Source organism: Pholis gunnellus (genome assembly GCF_910591455.1).
Source record: "Pholis gunnellus genome assembly, chromosome: 14".
NCBI lineage: Eukaryota > Metazoa > Chordata > Actinopteri > Perciformes > Pholidae > Pholis > Pholis gunnellus.
In genome coordinates, this window is record NC_136541.1 from 2,344,643 (window position 1) to 2,365,997 (window position 21,355).

Sequence of the window (21,355 nt, forward strand, 5' to 3'; positions counted from 1 at the left end):
TGCTGGGATTTCTTTTCACCTTTTGGCAAAGTTTGAAGTTCTGGGATCTTGAAAAGTCTTCCTCATTCATGACAATTTAACTTTCTCATTTAACTTGCTTGACAGCAGCAATGACTTCTTCCGTGTTGAATTCATAATCTGAATTGTTTAATGTCAAAACTACACTACAAAGTACAGCACCTGAGTAAATGTCCAAACTCTAGATAAACATTCACTCTATTGGTATATAAATATGTCCACAATTCTGTGTTTTCTTCATAAAAGATCGATCGTAAAAACTCAGCGGTGGGAAGAAGGCGTGAATGTGAGTTTTATATTAAAACTTTTAATCAATGATGACTTCGTTGTGAGGCCTTTGCCCAAAATATATTCTGACAATATTTCAAATGTTCTTATAATTTACCTTCAGGGAGCCGTAGAGAGAATATCTTCACCTGATCAAACTGTTATTACTGTTCACATTCTCATTTATTGAAATATTGATTTAGTGAATTTGCTAGAAGCTGTAATTTGTCTGCAGTGACCTTGATGCGTTCCAGGATAGAGACTTAATATGAGTTTTGTGCAGAAACAAGTAATTACAATATAGGCAACAACAATTATCATCTCTGAAGTATTAAACTAATGAAAATGCTCATTAATATTTCTACTCTGCCAGAGCGTTGATGCTCGTTGTGTTGTTGTCTTCTCAACACTCCTCCTGTAGCTCCATGTTTGTTTTGGATGATAATATTCTCGAGGCTTACGTGTGGCTCGTGCAGAACGTTTCAACATGTCAAATGTCATTTTCAAATGTACGAAGTGCTCCGTTGCTTCCTGAAAGGAACATAATATCCTCTAATCATTAACTTGGACCCGGAGAAGGTCACCGCTGGTTCGCTTCGCCGTCCCCGTGGCAACGCTCATTAACATTTCTTCCGTGCCGATTGGTCGGTCGGGGGAGCTGTGCCGAGGTCACTGTGACTGTGGATGTGACGGAGGTTTATTGAGAGCAAACATCCCGTAGTTTTAACGGCGTTCCTGTTTAGTCTGAATGAAAATGTCTGGTCCAGGGGCGGCGACGTCCTCCTCCTCTTTCTCAAATGATGGTTTAAATTATGAGCCGTGACGTCGTTACCGTCCGAGGTAGATTCACCACGAGCTCCGAGGTCTCTGAGTCAGGCCTCGTTCTGTTCTATCCGAGCATCGCCAGCGACACAAACTCTTCATTTTGACTGATGCAAAGCGGCTGCATGGATTCAGCTGTGATGAGATCTTCTCAGGTTTGCTCTGCTGTGAGAGGAACAGAAGACGACGTCGTGCTGTGCTGAAGCTCGGCTGTAGCTGAACACGGTGTTACTTTGGTTGGCGTTTGGCTTCACTGATCACTTGAATCGGATCAATCTGGATACAAATCTCCTGAGTGCAGAAAATCTAAAGTGAGATGAGAATCTGCTGCTGTGTGGATTGATATCTGAACGGGTGAAACCACATCAGAGACCAACGCTGTGTGGATTCAAACACTTTGTCTTCATAGAACCCAGTTCTGCTTTTAACGGATCGATCAATAGAACACAGTGAACACTCACTGACTGAATATGCTGCTACGGTGAACAGTGTAGTTTTGGCGATAGCTTAAAAGAAAACATGGTTTTCCAGCCGGTGGGTTTTTAGGGTTCAGAGGTTTAATGTCGGCGAGTCTCAGGATGTTACATCTATGAGGGATTATTAGCGTCGTTTTAGTTGCACTCACTTCCTGTTTGACCTCCAAATAGTGTCTCTCCAAGCTTAACATTTTAGTGTTTAAGTGTATTTTTCAAACTAAAATGTTATTCAAGCTTAACCAAAAGTCTTTAACACAACGATTTACGCCCACAACATGTAATTAAAAACACTGATGGAAAACCACAACACAGAACTACAAGAGATTTCGTGTCGCGCCGTGAAGGCTGCGACAGTAAATACTGAACTCTCGGTACGGGATGAATGCAGCCAGCGTCTGGCAGCTTCGGGGAGAAGAGAGCTCGGGGGTACGAAGCGCCGCCGCTTCATTCCACCAGATGGATGGATCAACGCCGCGGCTTTGAACAATCGGTGGAAGAGAGGACGAGAGCGAGGATGAGAGAGGAAGAAGGGATGAGGGAGGAGGTGACGGAGGCGGTTGTGTTGTCGCTGCAGGATACGGAGGAGAGGGAAGACAAAGAGAGATTACCGCCAATTTAAGCTGCACACCTCCCTAATTGAGAAATGGATTTCCCCGCTCCACTGCGACACAATAAGAAAAGATCAAACGCCGCCTTTTGCTTCCAAGTCCGTGTGTTTGTGTGAAACAGTCAGGTGGCATGTCGACGTTTCTCTGAGCCGAGGCCCAAACAAATGAAACTGCTGTCAATTTAAAAAACACATAGAAGTCGTACGCTACAGAAAACATGTGTCACATAGAGATAGAAAGACTCTCTGATCAGCCGTGGGAACAACACAGAGCAGGAGTCAGAACTTTAGATGAGCTAGAAGTAGAAGGAGGAGGGGGAAGCTTTTTAAAAGGCTCGGTGCTTTTTCCTTCAGTCTGCGACCCCGACCGGTCATCAACGTCCGGCCGGCAGAGATAACATTGTGTGGAGGAGAAGGTTCCAGCTGAATGCTGGGGGGGAAATGATTCAAGTCGTTTGTGTTAACAAGAGAGAAAGAGAGACTTTCTGTTCTATAATGAGACGGATTATCTTTTTATATGAACGGGTTGGTCGACTGGTGTACAGCTCATTGATAAACAGAGACAAAGAAAGTTGTAAACTGTAAAGATTAAGCTTTAATTTAGGCTGGTTTTAGTCTGTTGTCCTCTGGCCAGATGTTAAAAAATGAATCCTGAAAATAGAGCAACATTTAAATCCATACTATAATAAATACACAGAAAACAGTAAATCAATCGACACCACGTTGTGCCGTTTTATTCTTCATTCCAAAGCGAAACGATCATCTTCCCCGTAGACCATTAAAGAGAGACGTCTGTAACACTGCTGACAAAGTCAATTCGGACTCTTTTTGTTCTGAAGATCTGATCCGTGGAGGTTTGACTTTTGTAAACGTTTTCTCGAGCAGAGATCGCTGAGCGGGAACCGGCTCTGGAGGCTGGAGCAGACGTTCAGCCAACTCCAAAAAACATAGAAGCACTGATCTTTAAAGCCTTTTCTCCTTCATGAATTAAACACGTTGCTTAAAAATACAAACATCAAAGCATAAAGAAAGAGTTGTGGATCATTTTTGACCAACTGACCTCGTAGAGGTAAAGTTCATTGGTTAGCTAGATAGCCTGTTTTGATTCACTGACGGGTTAAATCTGAAGGAGATTATTTATTTATTGCCTCTGTGATTTGGAAATGTTCCTTCTTCCTTCTCATAAACCATGTGCTGCTGTATAGTTACTACAGAACAATTAATAGAATTAAACGGTTTTCTCACCGAAAGTTTCAGACATTTGGTGACAAAGCTGACAGCACGGAGATGGTTCAAAATGCATTGTAACATTTTTAATGTGTATAAAAAGATGACGTGTCGGTCATTTAATCTCATGGATCAATAAAAAAAGTTTATAAAGCCAATTAAATAATTGGCTTTATTCTTTCAAGGTGACCGGTCTTGAGTCGTTGGCCCTCTCCCTGAGGAGTAGCAGGTGTCTGATGCAGGCGGACAGATGGCATCCTGGGAAATGTAGTGCCTTGCTTGTCAGCGAGCGTGGCTTGTATAACGGCCGTGCCAGGAGGCATTAAAAGGCCGCGGTGTGGACGCTACTCTTTGCTCACACGGGGGGTGAAGTTGGATTGAAATTCCCATCCCTCTCGCATCGCCGGCTCGGCGTCGGTCGTCGGTGCAACACCGCGACCTATTTCACACTCTGCTGCCGGGGAGTGATGAGAGCAGAGAGCAGGAAGCTCAGGGTGGCGGCAAAAGTCTCAAAAGCCGTCTTCCATATCCTCCACTTCTAACTGGCTGAAGGAAAATAGCTATCTGGAGGTGACAGGAAAATAAATACCGACGTCTAACTTTTACTAAAACCTTCTTTTATAACAAGCCTCTTGATATTCTTTGGCTCCTCTTTGGTAAATACAACTTCACTGGAATGTATAGTTTATAATCTAATACGTTTATAATTATAATCATCATTCATATGTATATAGTTACCTGGGCCAAGACGGATGTTTGTTAACTTGTTAGGGTTCAACCATGACGTCGTTAAAAGCACCACAACTCGGTTTAAGATCCTAATATTATAATAACTGATTTGTAACATGCGTACACAATCAAAGCCGACATCAGCACAAATAAAAAACAACACAAGGAAACAAAATAGATTGTTAGAAATGATTAAATCATTTACTGTCAGGAAGCAATTAATTTTCCAGAATGTGTGTCCAGCGTTTAGTTGCCTCCCTCTCCGTGTGCTGCTTCTCTTGCTCGTGTAGCTTCGCTCTCATTATTGCTGTTTTTGGAGAAGTCGAGCTGAAGCTGCTGTAATGAAGCTCTGGCTCTTTGTAAACAGCGTTTCTTGTGTTCCATGTTTCTGCTTTTAACGAGAGCTGCTGCAGAACTACTGCGATTACTTCGTCTTTTTCCGCAGAGAGATATAAAGGAAATGCAGCCCCGGGGTGCTTCTCCCCTTTTTTTTAATTACACCGAAACAGACACACAGTGAATATCCGGGTAAACATGACACAAGCTCGCAGCGAATTACTTCCCTCTGGTTTGTCTTTGTGAGAGATGAACTGCATCCTGGGTAAACAGAGCTTGAAAACACAGTCTGATCTCAAAGGTGAAAGCGTCGGCTGTTTGTTGTGGTTGGAGGCAGACGTCTGAGTGTTCACAGCAAGACTCCTGCAGACTTTTTGAGCGTTTTCTATTTTACTTTGACTTGAAAACATTCTGAGATGATGAAAGAGAACCGCGTGAGACTGATGTCACCCATCGGTTTAACAGGATTATGGTGCAGCAGTATCCATACAGCAGTATTGGTAGTAGTCATAGGAGTAGTATAGATTAGTAGTAGTTTGGGTAGTAGAAGTAGATTTTTAGATGTAGTAGTGCAAGTTGTAGGAATAGTAGTCCTAATAGAAGTAGCAGTAGTTTTTGTAGTAGTTTTTGTAGTAGTTTTTGTAGTAGTTTTTGTAGCGGTAGATCAGTAGTAGTTTGAGTAGAGGTAGGCCAGAAGATGTAGTAGTAGTATAATAGATACAGTTGTAGTAGTACTACTACTTGTAGTAGTAGTACTACTACAAGTAGTAGGTATAGTAGTCCTAGTAGAAGTTAGTAGATGCGTAAATAGTATATGTTGTAGTTGTAGCAGTATTCAAATAGCAGTATTAGTAGGATTAGTAGTCATAGGAGTAGTATCGATTTGTAGATTTAGTAGTAGTCGTAGTAGATCAGTAGTAGTTTGAGTTGAGGTATTTAAGAAGATGTAGTAGTAGAAGTAGTAGTAGTAGTAGTAGAAGTAATAGGAGTAGTAGTAGGAGATTAAGACCAATGCGTACACTCACAAATAAACCTCAGAGACCTTCATCTGGAGCCACAATCAGACGTCATCAGTTCTTTGCACTGGTGGCTTTTATTGTGTCGCAGCTGCAGGAAGCACATTTACTGCAAATGACTTGCACCGGCTTCTTCAACTGTTGTCTCTCTCTCTCTCTCTCTCTCTCTCTCTCTCTCTCTCTCTCTCTCTCTCTCTCTCTCTCTCTTTGTCGTCAGCATTGCTTGCTTGTTTAAACTTTAAGGTCGGTGGGCAAACAGAAGACTTTCCCCCGCAGTTATAAATGTAACACCAATAAATAACATTGATACGGGAATACACCCTGCAAAAAGGACAAACAACCTTTACTTTGCATCTAAAGCAGGTCCACAAACGTCTGTTTATCAGTGTGACAGAGTGTGAAGGAGTGTTGTACGCTGCCAGATCTGTTAAGTGGAAGAGAATAAAACATGGCTGCCTCCCTTTCTCTCCCAGAGGAGCACTGAAGGAACCAGTCTGATGCATCCCCCTCAAACCCACCGTTAACTCAGGATAAATGCAAGTGTTTACTGTCAAATATAGCATTACAACAAAAAAACCGCCCGAATCACAAGAGACGTCGTATGTAACGCTGTGTCGGAGAGTAAAAACACGTTTTCTCACTCGGCTCTCATGCCGATAGTTTGGATTTTATTTGTTTAGGTTTTGAGATATCGGTCTCTGAGATTTGAGTTATTATGAAGGTACATTGAATTTAGTTTTGAGGTGCTTATGTGTCCTTTTAGAGTCGTGGTCCCAGGTACTTTAGATAATCCACAGAACACAGTGTTATGAGGGATGAGTGCTTTGGTCAAACTAATATTTTTTATTTTTTTACAGGAAATGTCTCTGTGAGCTAGTTTTGTGTCAACCTGCTAAACCTCGTGTTGTTTTTGTGTTTCCAGGTTGCCTGTTTGAGAACGAGCTGTGTTCACCGTATGAGGTCTGTGTCAACGGTAAGAAATCTGACACACACACACACATTTTAAAAGCTTTATTTGACTCCACCAATTAAAAGTATTCAAGTACATTTAACCAGATCCGGATCAGTTTAAAAAAAAAAAAAACTTCTGTCATCTATCGGTGGAATATAGTATAGAAGCATTCTCTCTAGTGTCCACCAGGGGGCGACTCCTCTGGTTGTATAGAAGTCTATGAGAAAATGACTCTACTTCGCTCTAGTGTCCACCAGGGGGCGACTCCTCTGGTTGTATAGAAGTCTATGAGAAAATGACTCTACTTCTCTCTTGATTTATTACCTCAGTAAACATTGTAAACATGAGTTTATGGTCTCAATCTCTAGTTTCAAGTCTTCTTCAATACAGCATGATGTTCATTTAGTACATGATGGTCCATTTAGAGTCACACAGACCATAAAGCAGGGGATGCTTTAGGGGCGGGGCTTACTGTGATTGACAGGTGGCTACCACGGTGTTGTTCCGTGTTTCTTTAGAAATTTCATCCTTTCACAGTGTTTTTCAGTTTGTGAAAGTTAGTTGTTGCATTTTGTTCGCCTATAAATATCCTCAGCGTTCGGTTGGACTGTACTCTGTCCTCTCGTGTCACTCCTGGTTGCCAAAAAAAACCAAGATGGCGTCGGTCAAAAGGCCGAACTCCAGGCTTAAAAAATGGCCGTCCACAAACAAATGGGTGACGTTACGTCTTACTTCTGGTTTCTGATAGCAGTTTCTTATGTGGAATATTTTCCCGTTCATGATCTGGATATCTGGGTCCGCCTCCCTCTGGAGGTTTTGTCTGTAGATCCAACCTCTGCTTGGTTAAAGGCCGATCACAGCGCGATCTCAGTTAGAAGAGGCGAGACATTTACTAAGTGAGCAGAACTATTATTATTATTAGACCAGCCTCTTTAGAATAAACTGCAGGGTTTTGTAACTACAACCTCACACACACATATAAATATGTAGCCTCACTCGGCTACAGCTTCCTTGCGGCCTCTCTGGCATCAAGAGGAAGGAAACCCCTGCTGAGAATCAACCCAGAATTATTAAAAAAGCTCAAAACATGAAAGTCGTTCCGTAGAAATAGTCGGCGATGCATTTTTTTAGAATCCTGGAAACACTTTTATCTGTGACTCCACCGGGTCAGGCGGCTGATAACCGGGTTACTCCCCAAAGTTTGTGCTCAAACCTTTTTTATTTTTCTGTGTTTTATTGGTTTACTGGCTTCAACATCTCTGCAGGATTTAAATCAGAGACAGAAGGCCGACAGAGACAACGACAGAATAGTAGAATCTGCTGTACAGTCTAATGAAGCGAGTGAACGGTCCGTGAGGAGGTGCAGGTGGCCGTGCCGTCGGGTACTCAGCTGCCCGTGTTTACTTCAGGCCGTGTGTGTTTGTTCTGAACTCATTATCTCGGTCGTTTCCCTGTGTGTGTGTGTGTGTGTGTGTGTGTGTGTGTGTGTGTGTGTGTGTGTGTGTGTGTGTGTGTGTGTGTGTGTGTGTGTGTGTGTGTGTGTGTGTGTGTGTGTGCCCGGTGTCCTTTAGAAATGTGTCCCGTAATCTAATTTAGGAGGCGGGGATAAAAAAAAAACACCACGCGTGTCCAGTTCTGCGAGAAAATCATGATGTCAGCCGTGAGTTTTATTTATAGCCGAGCTCAGACGGCTGTGTTGTGACTGCTTCAGGTCACCTTTAATACGCTTTGTATTTTATTCCTTCTGATGTATACATTATTGTGTTTTATTGTATTTATTTATATGTATTTACATTATTTATTTATTATATTACTGGGGCCAGGGCCACATGAAGGGGTCACAAGTAGAATCTGCAGGATAGAAAACAAATGATAAAACCGTTTCACCCATTTTGCAGTTTTGTTGATTGTGTTTTTATGAATCTTTTTGTCTCGCTGCCTGTTGGCCAGTCACTATAATTCACCGCTCTGCTTCTGTTCTGAGGTCATTAAAAAGCCCTCAGTTGGGTGGTTGTTCAGTAGTTTTGTCTCCTCAGCTCTGATTTGAGGGATTATTCTCCTTCACTCCTGCGTTTGTTGCGCTCTGACTCTTTGCACTTCTTGTCCACATCGAGACGTCGTGTGTATCGACGTCTGCTGTTTGTGATTTATCCTACACCTAATATATCTGACCACTACAACGTTACAGTGTGAAGTTCCAGCCGCAGCTGGAAGAAAATGTGAGTTTTCTTTCTTCTACTGCAGTCTGAATAACGCAGCGGCGCTAATTAGATTAGTCCTCCCACACAGCTTTGGGATCAGCTAGTCCTGTTAACTGTGCTAATAGTCACAGTGACTGGTCAGTGTGTATTCTGACCACTCAACAGCGCTGCAATCAATCCCATTAAAGGTCAAAGACACCTTATCCGTTAGAAAACATGACGTATTTTTACATCCTGTTGTCCTGCATTAGTTTTAGTTTATCTATATGTGAAGTTAATATCTTACAGCATTGCACTGATAAGTTAAGCAACATTTTCATCAGAGAAAACATCGAGCCATAGTGCAAAGTAAGCGAGTTGACTCGTTGTAAGTCGATTTAAAGCTTTGTTTATACTAGCGCAGACCGTGCGCCAAGGATTGTCTTTTAAATCCAATATCTGTGGTGGAGGCCACATGACCTCCTCAAACATGTGGGCGTGTGTTCCCAAACATTGAGAAATAACAAACAAAGGCTGTGTGAACCAATCAGGACCGAGTATTTACTGTAGCCAGCAAACAGAAGAGGATCAAGCTGAAAAAGTGCTAAATGCTCTCCTCTCTTGATTAGACCGGAGTGGAGGGTGTTGCACACATGAATGTTGTTGTTTCCTGGCCGTGCGGGCTGCTTTTGGTGGGCGGCCGTACTCGTCCACCTTTTCAAAGAGCATGAGGAAGCTCCCTCTGGAGTGAGCCAGGTGAGGCGAGGCTGCGCCTACAGCTGGATCTCACAATGGGGGAAAAAGCTCCGGTGGCTCCACCTCCAGCCATTGTTCTCAACTCGCCGTGTGTCTGAGCTGCTTCAATAGCTGCTGTCAAACTGGCCCTCCGCACACAATGCCCGTCTGTTGTGTTGGTGATTGGCCGCTCGGACTACTATCGGGACACACAGCAGCTCTTGATTGCAGTCGGGAGGCTTTTAATCTGTTTGGCAGCAAAATAAATAACGAGTTACGTTGGTCTTGTTCGGCTGAGGACACAAAGGGAGGAAGCGACGGCTAGAAACATATCTCAATACCCAGAGGAAGGTTTTCCTCTTACCGTGTTGTTGAAAGACTTTTCAAAACGCTTTTTACACTCGAGGCTTTCAAACCGTAGTCCACAAACCAATGGGTGACGTCATGGTAACTGTTCAGTCCATGGCTGACACCTGCCATGACATCACCAATGTAGGGCGTGGCCAAAAGGGTAGTCCGGTCACATGACGTTTATTTGTATTGGAGTTAGTTGAAGCCGTCTTTCACAGTTAAATTAATCGCCTGAATGTATTGAAAACTTTTCTTTGCTTTTAGCAAAATAGTGAAGTTAACATATTATAATTGTACTGGTTTACACATATCCATTTAAAGCCCATGCACATAACTACGATGGTGTTAGTCTCATGCCATCATAAGAACTTAAATGTGAAAGTCAACAATCTTAATCAGAGCTGAGTAACATCTCCATCGCACCTTTCTTGTAGTACATTTAACAGTTAACAGTTTACATTTACATTATCTCTTATGCGTGTCAGATCAGACATTTTTATGAGTAAATAAAACCCCTATAATAATCAGAGCAGCAGTCTCCGTTCCCTTACTTAACGTCCCCAGCAGAACGCATTAGATGCAGCTGCTGAGCAAATAGGAAATGAAACCGAGTCCCAACTTCACGCCGGGTGGTTCTGCGCTCCCACCATTATAAAACAGCACCGTTCTCTATAACAGATTATGAAACTGAGGAGAAAATGTATTAAAGCATTCACTGAGAGAACATGGGGGTGAGTGTCTCTAGTGCTCATGATGGTTGTTAATTAAAGGCCTCGAGGATGAAATGCAACCCGTCGCTTCTACAGCCTGCGACGCAAAACGCACTTTAACTACTTTCTTTAGAGATGCTGCATTGTGCATGTGCTTCAAAGATGATCCCACGTAGGCCATTTATGATAATATATATTGTACGCTGTACAGCGTGGCTCCATGCTGCAAGCCCCTCTCCCGCCACGGTGCCTTTTCATAACCACCCACTCCGATACAGCCTCAAATTTAAACGTCTTCCCTCGTATCATCACGTACGACACCAAGTGCCAAATGTCACTTTAGCATTGATGCTCCTGCCGTCATAGCCACGTCATGTCTGCAGGACAAAAGACATTCATTTAAGGTAGAAAAACACGTACTCCATGTCTTACATGGGCTTTTGACAATCCTCCTTAAACAAATGTGATAACATCACGATCCAAACCACATACAGTGACCCAATAATCCAGGATTCAATGGGGTGATAAAGGTGTCGGAGACGGAGCGTTGCCATATTTAGAGCTGAGGTCGGCTCCTTATTATTATACGTGGTAGTGAGTATACATATTACTGTACTTGTTTTATCTAAGTGGTCAAACGTAACAGGATAGTTTGACTTGTACACAGATAAATCCTCTTGATTAAATCAGACGTGAGCGTTTAACGGATAGCTGTCTCTTCAGACGGATGTTGTTCTTGCAGTTGAGCCTCAGCGTGCAGCGGAGTCTGGTCATGGAGAGTTTACTCTCTTCCTGTGTTTAAACATGTTTTAACTATATAACGGTTATTTTAATTATCGCAAAATCTGCAGATGACTTTCTTGATTAATCGACTAATCGTTTTGTCTGTAAAAATGTGTCAGAAAATTGTGAGAAATCCTCTCTGTACCCTTCTAGAGCCCAAGGTGAACTCCTAAAATGTTTTATTTCATCCAACCGTCCAACAGAAACCTGAAGACAATTCCTCAGTCACCAACAAGATTATTTTCAATTGATTCATCTATAAATAATTGATATCTTGACATTTATTTTTTCCAAGTACAGCTTATATTAATTAGTGAATAAGATCATTGAATAATCAAGACAAGGTAGTTAGAACATCGAAGCTTTTCTTGTCATAATCGTGTGATGAAGCAGTAGAATGTGCAGATTAGGCTCAGATGTTTTCTTATGTTGTGGGTTCACTCATGTATGGAGGTAAAGGCTGACATGACTGTCTGTTAAACCTCATTGTTTTCTTGCAGAAACTTCATTTAAATGGTTTTGTACAGACTTAGACCCAGATTTGACTTGAGGAGTAGTGCTAATCTGATAGATATTCACATATATGACCAAACAGCAGGTGAATGGAACATATTTAGCATTGAGGTTATCGGAGCTCCGCTAACGTTTTCAACCAGCGATGCGGAGAAAAGCCCGATCTCTTTTCTTCCTGCCTTTTTGTTTGCATCAACGGTTTCTCGTATTCTGGTGAATTTGTTCTAATCACACTCCGTCTTACTGCTTAATGCAGGTTCTATGCACTGAAGCAGTGGATCCGTCCTTGTTCCTTTGGTCGTCCAACACAAATATATGATGCTTCATTTAGAAAAAAGTAATTAAATTTTTAGAACAAACAACATTTTTGCTCATCTTCGGCTGCTGGTTCAGCAAGTTTTGGTCGTAGAGCGATAGACTTACACCGTTGTAATTTGTGGCGTCTCAGCTTTCATAGTGACACGTCGTTTGTGCAGGTAGCATGAAGTAGCAACATCGCTAGCCTGCACTATTAGCGTGTCTTTTTGTTATGTACTCATTTAGCTGCTTGCTGTTGGAATTATGTTTTTAGTTATTGTGAGCTTTTAGCCGAGTTTCCTTCCGAATATGTTGCTACATTTTTATCAATGTGCTCTTCAAGAACCGTGATTCCCAACCTGGACAAAGGTACTCACGAGGGTTCAGACAATATATGTAAAGGGAGATGATGAACTTTTCTTTTTCTTTGTGAAATACTGGACCATTTACCTTTCAGAGGATTGTAAATAATGTCTTTGTTTGAACTGGTTGCAACCGGTCAACGTATCCTCATACAACAGTTCATATGATATCTAACCAAAATGTACTCCTCATTTTTCGTACGTTTTCCTACGAAAGCCTACAAAATGAACACGGCCTTTTCAAAATACACTTCCTTCTTCACAGGAAACGACTTAGTTAGGTTTAAGGTTTAGGAAAAGATTGAAAAAAAACACAGGTTAGGTCAAACAAAAGATTGTGAATTACTTAGTTAGGTTTAAGCAACGAAATGACTTGGTTAGGTTGAGGAAAAGATCATCGTTTGGGTGAAAGTAACTACGGAAGTGTCGTTACTGAAGTATGGACTTTCTGTGACAAATAAATCAACGTTGACTTCTTGATTCACACAGCAAACAAACAGCTGTCTCCTGGCTGAAACATCACTATTTGTATATATATACCAGCACACGCAGTTTGAGAACCGTGGTGTAAAAGAAAGCAATGTGGACAAAAACGGTTCCTGCAAGTTGCAGAAAGTCTTTTTTTAAATGATATAGAAAAATGATTTCTTTCTGATCATGCAGTTAACTGTCCTGTTGAGACGTGTCCTCCGTCTCCTGCTCCACCTTGGAGCCACTGATGCCCACCAGGTGTTGATTGGCTCCCTTGGCTTTACTGTCAGAGCTGTAATCGAGCTAATCTTGAAGAAGCTGAAACACTCGTTTCCAGCAGAGAGCATGGCCTCCAGTTACGCTTTAACCGGCATTAGTTAACTCAGCAAGCGGAGAGCTGAATTGCATTGTGTGGATATGTGTTGTTCTCGTGTATAAAACGTTATGACCCTCTGATTTCAATAGACCAGGGGAAGGATTAGAGAAGATCTTTATAGGAACACGTCTTCTGCAAACCGACAGTGAGGTATCCGATCAAACGGACGGTTTTTATCAGACCTTGGCACTGAATTTGGACATAATGTTTCCAAAGATTTATTACACTCTTTGACTGCTTTGAAGATGTCTACACAAGAAGAGCATCGGTGGTTTCAGCGAGTTCAATACAGTATGTGTTTACATTGACGAGACAAAGCCCTTAAGCGGACATCGTCATAACTAGAAAGGTGCACTCAGGTGCGTCTGCAATGTACATAAGATAATTTGACACTGGGCGTTATTCTGACAGGCCAAAGGTCACACTTCCTGTTCTACTAAAACTGGTCCATTAGATAAGGTACATACAGCCTTCCTACACAGCTGTCTTCACAGCGGTACGTTATCTTCCAGTGCTTCAGTTCTGCCGTGAACCCGACTGTATTTGTCGTCTTTCTGATGCTGTTAGGACCCTTGTTCCAGTCATGAGCACCCGAGTATCTGAAGGAACTATTACCTACCCGGCTGCTGATTCTTACCAGCGTCAGATTAGCTCCACTGGACCTTTGAGTCTCTCCGACCTGCAGGAAGACGTTTATCAAGTCATTTGAGACGACACCGTTAACAATTTTACAGAATCCCCCCTAAAAACCCTCAAACCCTACATGACACCGAACCTCTGTATACTTTACTGAAGTAAATGTTAAGTGTGATACATCTTTATCAAATATGTAGTTTCCAGTGTCCAGTAACAGCCTTTTACTGAACGAAGCCAGATTGTTCCCTACAATTCAAGATGAGGGATTCACACACACACACACAGAAGCAAGTGTCACAGAGGAGGCTGATCTCTTTCATCCCCCGTACACTTCCTCTTGATTAGTGGCCAGGGACAGAAAGCCCTCGATGGAAATTACCATGGCAACAGGCGCAGGAGGAGCAGGGCCCGGTCCCCGTATGCGTCCTGTTGCAAGCCGTCTGCTGAAACATCACAACGTTCGACATGTTACAACACGGTTCAACCTGGGCCCTAAATATTAAAATATCTTCAAAGTAGCATGAACTAGCAGAATTGCATGTTTTTGCTCTTGTGCTCAATTGGTTGAGATGGTTCTCCTGACGCCTGTGAGATGGTCGTGCAGGATGAATATTTCATTTTCAACATGTGCTCATCTGGTGTTTGTTTTGCGATGTGCGCAACGGCCTCCAGGCACCGGGGTGGTGGCTCCAGTGCATCCATCACACCAGGTTTTTCTGTTCAAATTTTAAAATGAATTCCACAAAAAAAACAACTTAATGCGTCTCAGAGCCTCGCTGCTCTCCCAGTATCTCTCCCAGTATCTCTCCCAGTATCTCTCCCAGTATCTCTCCCAGTATCTCTCCCAGTATCTCTCCCAGTATCTCTCCCAGTATCTCCCACTTTCCACATTGAGTACTTTATGCATACGCAGCGGCCCGTGCAGCCCGTCGTTCATGAGGATCGGTAGCGTGTTTAAAACCGTGCGAGCCGGCTCTTGACATGTATGAAGGATAAACGCCTTTTACTCTCTACAGCCAGTGGAAGCAGCCCGGGGCAGCTGCCGAGCGCTGCCCGATGTCATTGATCTTGTGAGAGTGCGGTCTGTGAGGGGATGATGGACTTGTGCGGGTCGTCCCCGGAGGCAACAGATCCATTAAGATGTCTTAATGCAGTTCATTAGGCAACGACTCTGTTTGCTGCTTTCAGTCAGCGTGTCCCGACAACACAGTCCAGACATGCACAACAACACGGTGTCCGAGAGGAACCATCGTACGTGTAATGCTAGCACGTTAGCACACGCTGTCGATTGATTATGAATGACTAGCATTATAGGATAAAACACTTTTTTTTGTTTTAATCTATAATGGATTTATTTAGCTTTTCTAAAGTGACCTTTGTGCACCGTGAACCTGTGAACAACGGGTGCAGCAGCCGCTCACGACATTCAGATGAACTCATTTGTGAAATTATTCATTGTTCAAAAAAACAAACTAATAAACTGAGCCCGAATCCAACCAGCAGAGAATACAGTATAAGATACCAAGTACTGAAACTGTTAATGATGCTATTCATTCAAAACAAATACAGGATATAAAACGCTAAAGAACTGGTTGTCACTTTCTCAAAATGGTTGCAACCTTTACTGTTGAGCCCCAACGTTTGTGTTTTAATTTGTGGCAACCGAGAGCAGCATCTGGTCGGCGTTGCCGGTCCGTCTCCTCCGTCTTTACGCACCCTCTGCTTCTGAGACCGGGCCCTGTGCATCCTCGCTCTGCTCTAAGCTGGACCGTCAATCACGAGGAGACGTGTTCTGGCTCTGAATTGCGGCCCTCTGGTAGTGAACTGGGATGAATTACAGCGTCTTGAGATATGCACGAGTATAATTACGAGAGATAATTCAAGATGTTCCTTCTGGGGAGACACAGACGCGGTGTTGTGAGAAAGAGAGGCCTGTGGTGCAGCAGCTAACTCGGGATCTTGTTTTTTGTCGCTGTTATCCGCATCGTTCGACATCGATAAGTTGTCGTCATATTTTACGTTTGTTTTAGGACATAAAAGAAGACGACTCTGCTGTTCTGCTGAAACTGAGCTCGAGGTTTTTACAGTTTTCACTTGAACCCTGAAGACACATTTTGAAGCCCGGATTCTGTCTTTAATTTCCACATTTTAACAAAACAAAGACGGGACTTTCACCCGGGAGACCAGTGTTCAGATCCCGCTTGAAACGCAAGTCAATGAAATGTAATTGTGTCCCGTAACTCATTGGAGTTGAAGAGATTCGGTTTCTTGCTCATGGGGCCCTTCAGCAGGGTGGAACATGAGGCTAGTACCCAATAAGTCCAGTTGAGGAACAGCAACATATATATAACGTCTCAGTCTTGATACTGTGGCTCTGGACGGTGTAATGATGGTGTAATTATGAGTCAGACGTAGTTCCTGGAAGATACGGAGATGTAAGTGCATTAAGTGAAGGAAGAGACTCGTAGTGAGGATCGTTCTCGCTCTGTGAGGCTTTAGAGGACAACGAATACTTTTGTTTCTTGGTCTTTGTTTGTCTTTCTCTGTTTATTTGTTTTTTTTGTGTTTTATCATATGGTGACCAGACGACATCATCTGATAAAACCATTTATCTTTATTTCACAGAAAAAAACGTATTCAGCAACAAAATAAAGCTTCAGGCAAAAGCACACAACTTATATTTAATAGATTTTGTGTAGATGTGACAATTTCCAGATCAAAGGTTTAGTATTAAAAACTCGCCCGCTGCATTGCTCCTCTCCCTCCCGTCTTCCTCGCTCTCCCTCCCCCGCAGTACATCTCACCGTTCCGTCTCATTGTAAACAACCCGGCGCGGCGTTTTGAGAGTAATTAACGGCGGCGCCGACCAGCCGCCGGTCATCCTCAGCTGCATGTTTAACGGAGCTCGCGGCTCGATCGAGACGGACACAATGACGCAGAGGCTATTTATAGACAAGTGGCCCGAATTACCATTTAACTAGTGCCGTGATGCAACATGCACACTCTCTCCCACACACACACACACACACACACACACAGTCATACATGCAACGAGAAAACACAGAACCGCAGACTGAAGCATTAACACACAAACACTGATGTTTCAGATGATTTTAACAGGAATAATGACTTTTACAACATATAAACTGTTCTTCAGAGCTCAGACACTAATGCCATTCATGTAAATTCATCCCTGCTACAAATTACATTCATGTTCAACTAATTTGCAACAGAATGATGGCTGACATGTTCTATTTCACATAATGAGAACATTTTATTTGTTAATTGTATCTGCCGAGTTGCAAACGAATCAGTAAATTCACAACTAACATATTTCATGTTTTTCCGAACTTACAGTAGAATATATTTACAAAATGCAACTGAATGGTTTCAGTCTGGAGCAGATGCTCTGAGCTTCGTTCTTTCTACCGTCGCTGTAGATCAATAAATGCCGACGCGGACGAGAAAACAGCTCCGGGTATCGATCGCGCTGTCGAAGCGTTGCAGGCAGCTTCTATTGTTAGGTGGTTCTTCCTGATTCATGGTTGTATGAAAATTAAGTCAATTTAGTCTGAAAAGATTTTAATATTTAGCCTTTTATAAAAAACTTCCTTTTGACCTGATTGTGAAAATGCAAAATAGGCTGAAATGTGAGTTTGATTTTCTCATTAACGTGTTGGTGTGTTGACAGATGGCGTGTTCGGGAGGTGTCACCCTGTTCCAGTGAAGGAGGTTTACACCTACGACGTCTCCCCGTCTGTAGTGCAACGCTTCAGGACGCTGCTGGAGAAGCTGTCTAACAGAGGTACACACACACACACACACACACACACACACACACACACACACACACACACACACACACACACACACACACACACACACACACACACACACACACTGCTCTCCTTGCACACACACACACACACACACACACACACACTGCTCTCCTTGCACACACACACACACACACACACACACACACACTGCTCTCCTTGCACACACACACACACACACTGCTCTCCTTGCACACACACACACACACACACTGCTATCCTTGCACACACACACACACACACACACACACACACACACACACACACACACACACACACACACACACACACTGCTCTCCTTGCACACACACACACACACTGCTCTCCTTGCACACACACACACACACACACACACACACTGCTCTCCTTGCGCACACACACACACACACACACACACACACACACACACACGCTGCTCTCCTTGCACAAACACACACACACACACACACACTGCTCTCCTTGCACACACACACACACACACACACACACACACACACACACACACACACACACACACACACTCACACACACACTGCTCTCCTTGCACACACACACACACACACACTGCTCTCCTTGCGCACACGGCACAAAAGCAAACGCATGCAAGAGCTGTGTCTTGAAAACACATTTTTCCTCAAAAGAACTCATCATTTTACTCATCAAATGTTGCATTTTGTTGTTTATTCATGTGTTGTGCAACCGTGTCACCTGATTCATGTTCATATGCACATGATGTGCAGCAGATATGCTCCGGCTTACGTGTTGAAAGGAGCTTGTTTGTAATGTAGAACAGCTTAGAATGCTGTAGGAGCCTGACTGCCCCCCAAAAGCAGTTTCTCTCTAAGAGATGGTGTGTTTATAATTATTACCATCACAGTCATATAATACAACACATATTGGTTACATCACTACTTCAGTAAATATGCAATACAGATTAGCCGAGTGGTCGTTTTTTTTAAGCTGCGGCGTGATCATGTAGCTCTTGTGTGTTCGATAACGTCATGGCGTCACATCAAATAACTCAGTCAGTGAAAATCACTTCCTGGTTTCACAAGAGACACAGACGCTGGTCCGCTGAGTAGAAGTCTTGTATTTATTTGACTCTTCCACCACCTTTCAGAGAAAAACCCCTTTGAAGCTCTCACAGAGAGCGCTCGCTCACCCTGAAGCCGAACTGACTTACTGGAAAAGTCCGTGAGTCTCTCGGGATGGACTTTGGTTCAGGCTGACCGTCTTTAGTCACATGGCCACTCTCCAACCCTCCTCCTCCTGAAATGAGTCGCTGCCTGATAAACCCTTTCCCCTTCTTCCTGCCTCCCCTTAACAGATCTTACATTTAGCTGATTGGTGTAATCAACATGTGGTGACAAGAGCTGATAAGCCTCATTCAGAGCAAATCAGCAAGTCAATGTAAAGGAAATGAGCTGAGCGCAGACTTGTTTCTGTTGTGAGGAAGTGAAACGTTCAGACATTTGCTGTCAGTGAGGAGAAATGGCGCAGAAAGGAGTTCAGCTGGACCAGGAGACCTTCTCTTGTTCCATCTGTCTGGATCTACTGAAGGATCCGGTGACTACTTCCTGTGGACACAGCTACTGCATGAACTGTATTAAAAGCTTCTGGGATGTAGAGGATGTGAAGAAACTCCACAGCTGCCCTCAGTGTAGGCAGACCTTCACACCGAGGCCTGTCCTGCTGAAAAACACCATGTTAGCAGTTTTAGTGGAGGAGCTGAAGAAGACTGGACTCCAAGCTGCTCCTGCTGATCACTGCTATGCTGGACCTGAAGATGTGTCCTGTGATTTCTGCACTGGGAGTAAACTGAAAGCCATCAAGTCCTGTCTCGTCTGTCTGGTCTCTTACTGTGAGAAACACCTCCAGCCTCATTATGAATCCCCTGCATTTGAGAAACACAAGCTGGTGGACCCCTCCAAGAAGCTCCAGGAGAACATCTGCTCTCGTCACGATGAGGTGATGAAGATGTTCTGTCGTACTGATCAGCAGTGTATCTGTTACCTCTGCTCTGTGGATGAACACAAAGGCCACGACACAGTCTCAGCTGCAGCTGAAAGGACTGGAGGTGGAGGTGAGTCGACTAAACATCCAGCAGAGAATCCAGGACAGAGAGAAAGATGTGAAGCTGCTTCAACAGGAGGTGGAGGCCGTCAATCGCTCTGCCGACGAAGAAATTGAGGACAATGAGAAGATCTTCACTGAGCTGATCCGTCTCATGGAGAAAAGAAGCTCTGATGTGAAGCAGCAGGTCAGATCCCAGCAGAGAACTGAAGTGAGTCGAGTCAAAGAGCTTCAGGAGAAGCTGGAGCAGGAGATCACTGAGCTGAAGAGGAACGACGCTGAGCTGAAGAAGCTCTCACACACAGAGGATCACAACCAGTTTCTACACAACTACCCCTCACTGTCACCACTCAGTGAGTCTACAGACTCATCCAGCATCAAGATCAGTCCTCTGAGCTACTTTGAGGACGTGACGGTGGCTGTGTCAGAAGTCAGAGATGACCTACAGGACGTTCTGAGAGAGCTTTTACGAGTAATGACTGAAGTGACTTTACAGTGACAACAACTGAGGACCAGAGAGGAACTCTTACAGGATGCATGTCCAATCACACTGGATCCAAACACAGCACACCCCTGGATGTTATTATCTGAGGGTAACCGTAAAGTAACAAATATGGAAAACCACAATTTCTCACATTTTAGGTCCTCAACTAGATTCACTAACGTATATCAGGTCCTGAGTAGAGAGAGTCTGACTGGACGTTGTTACTGGGAGGTGGAGTGGGACGGACTAGTCACAATAGCTGTTGCGTACAAGGATATGAGCAGATCAGGGACCGTACGTGAATGCACATTTGGACGGAATCATAAAACAGGAAGGATATGTCACGGAAGGAAAACAAGAATGCAGAACCTGAGTGATCAACCAAGATTTGAATAAATGTGAAATATTGTTTGAATTTGATTTAAAATTAAAATTTGTATGGAAACGATGAACGACCAGCGGCTGCTTCTCTCTCTTCCTCTGGTGTCAGTAGCTGCTGGTGTTGTAATGTACCACTAGGGGGAGGCAGACACCTGTGCAACAGCCCATTTGGGCATCATCCAACATTTCATGCACTTTCATCATGCAGCTCTGCTTTAAACGACAGGACCGGGGAAAAAGCAGCCTGTTGCTCTCTGGAGAGTTTTTAGCCTTTCATGCCTGCCTGAAGAGAGGATCATGTCAGAATAAGTGCAGCACTTACTCTGTGAGGAGTTTTCTCTCTTGGCCTTTTTTTTTCTTCTTCTCCACCGTCTTTCTTTTGGAGTGTGATTTGGTTCTCTCTCCCCCCCCCCCCCCGCTACAAAAGAGAAAGAAGAAAAAAAACACACAACAAAACAACAAAAAACTGCTCTTCTGGTTTAATTCGCCGAATCGGCACTCGGCGGGAGAGCTGGAGAAATATTCAGATTTCACAGAGAAGGCGAGGAGTTTGGAGGCATTTGTCAGGCGCTCTGAAGTGAAATGAATTATGCAAATGAGATGTTTGGCCCCGGCTGTCTGCAGAAGCCATTAGGGAGGACAAAACTCTAAAGACACTGAAGCATCTGCATTTCAGGCCCTGCCAGTCCACTGAAAAGATGAAAGAAAAGATCTCTC

The 21,355-nt window shown here is 43.5% G+C and overlaps 1 protein-coding gene and 1 pseudogene across 2 annotated transcripts in view; both read left to right on the forward strand.

Moving 5' to 3' along the window:
• LOC306706006 (receptor-type tyrosine-protein phosphatase N2-like) overlaps positions 1-21,355 on the forward strand; it is a gene marked incomplete at its 5' end in the record, with an annotated part of 170,828 nt that overhangs the window by 2,325 nt on the left and 147,148 nt on the right. Inside the window, 2 exons of the mRNA XM_079172920.1 lie at positions 6,421-6,471; positions 17,556-17,669. Coding sequence (XP_079029046.1) covers positions 6,421-6,471; positions 17,556-17,669 — 165 coding nt within the window. The remainder of the gene's footprint in view (positions 1-6,420; positions 6,472-17,555; positions 17,670-21,355) is intronic.
• On the forward strand, positions 19,192-20,653 carry LOC306706666 (tripartite motif-containing protein 16-like; annotated as a pseudogene). Its single transcript has one exon. The product of its transcript is annotated as a tripartite motif-containing protein 16-like (transcript).